The sequence below is a fragment of the Plasmodium gaboni genome (assembly GCF_001602025.1).
Source record: "Plasmodium gaboni strain SY75 chromosome Unknown, whole genome shotgun sequence".
Lineage (NCBI taxonomy): Eukaryota > Apicomplexa > Aconoidasida > Haemosporida > Plasmodiidae > Plasmodium > Plasmodium gaboni.
The window spans coordinates 1-423 of NW_017385605.1; the positions used below are offsets into that span (position 1 = coordinate 1).

General features: G+C 25.3%; 1 protein-coding gene across 1 annotated transcript; it reads left to right on the forward strand.

Moving 5' to 3' along the window:
- Nucleotides 1–423, forward strand: PGSY75_0045400 (putative EMP1-like protein; the record flags this gene model as incomplete). Its single annotated transcript, XM_018783568.1, has 1 exon — nt 1–423. A coding segment is annotated over one exon (423 nt), but the record flags the coding sequence as incomplete, so codon positions are not given.

Sequence of the window (423 nt, forward strand, 5' to 3'; positions counted from 1 at the left end):
TTATTTGAGACTAAACATACAAAACATACATCAACAAATAGAGTTGCAAAACAAATATATGATAATCCTATAAATAATCAAATAGATTTGTTCCATAAATGGCTTGATAGACATAGAGATATGTGTAACAAATGGAATAACAAAGAGGAAATGTTAAGTAAATTAAAAGATGAATGGAATAAAGAAAATAACGAACATATATTGGATATACCTTTGAACGATAATGATATTAATAAAAATAATGATGAAAATTATAATATGATTAATCCAAACACACAAATAAATCATGAAGGTAATGATAAAACAACTCTTGAACACCTTGGATCAACAAATATTCCATATAATGATTTTATAACAACAAATACGAATGTTCAAACAAAGAATTTACGCACAAATGTGTCTATGGATATCCATATGGACGAA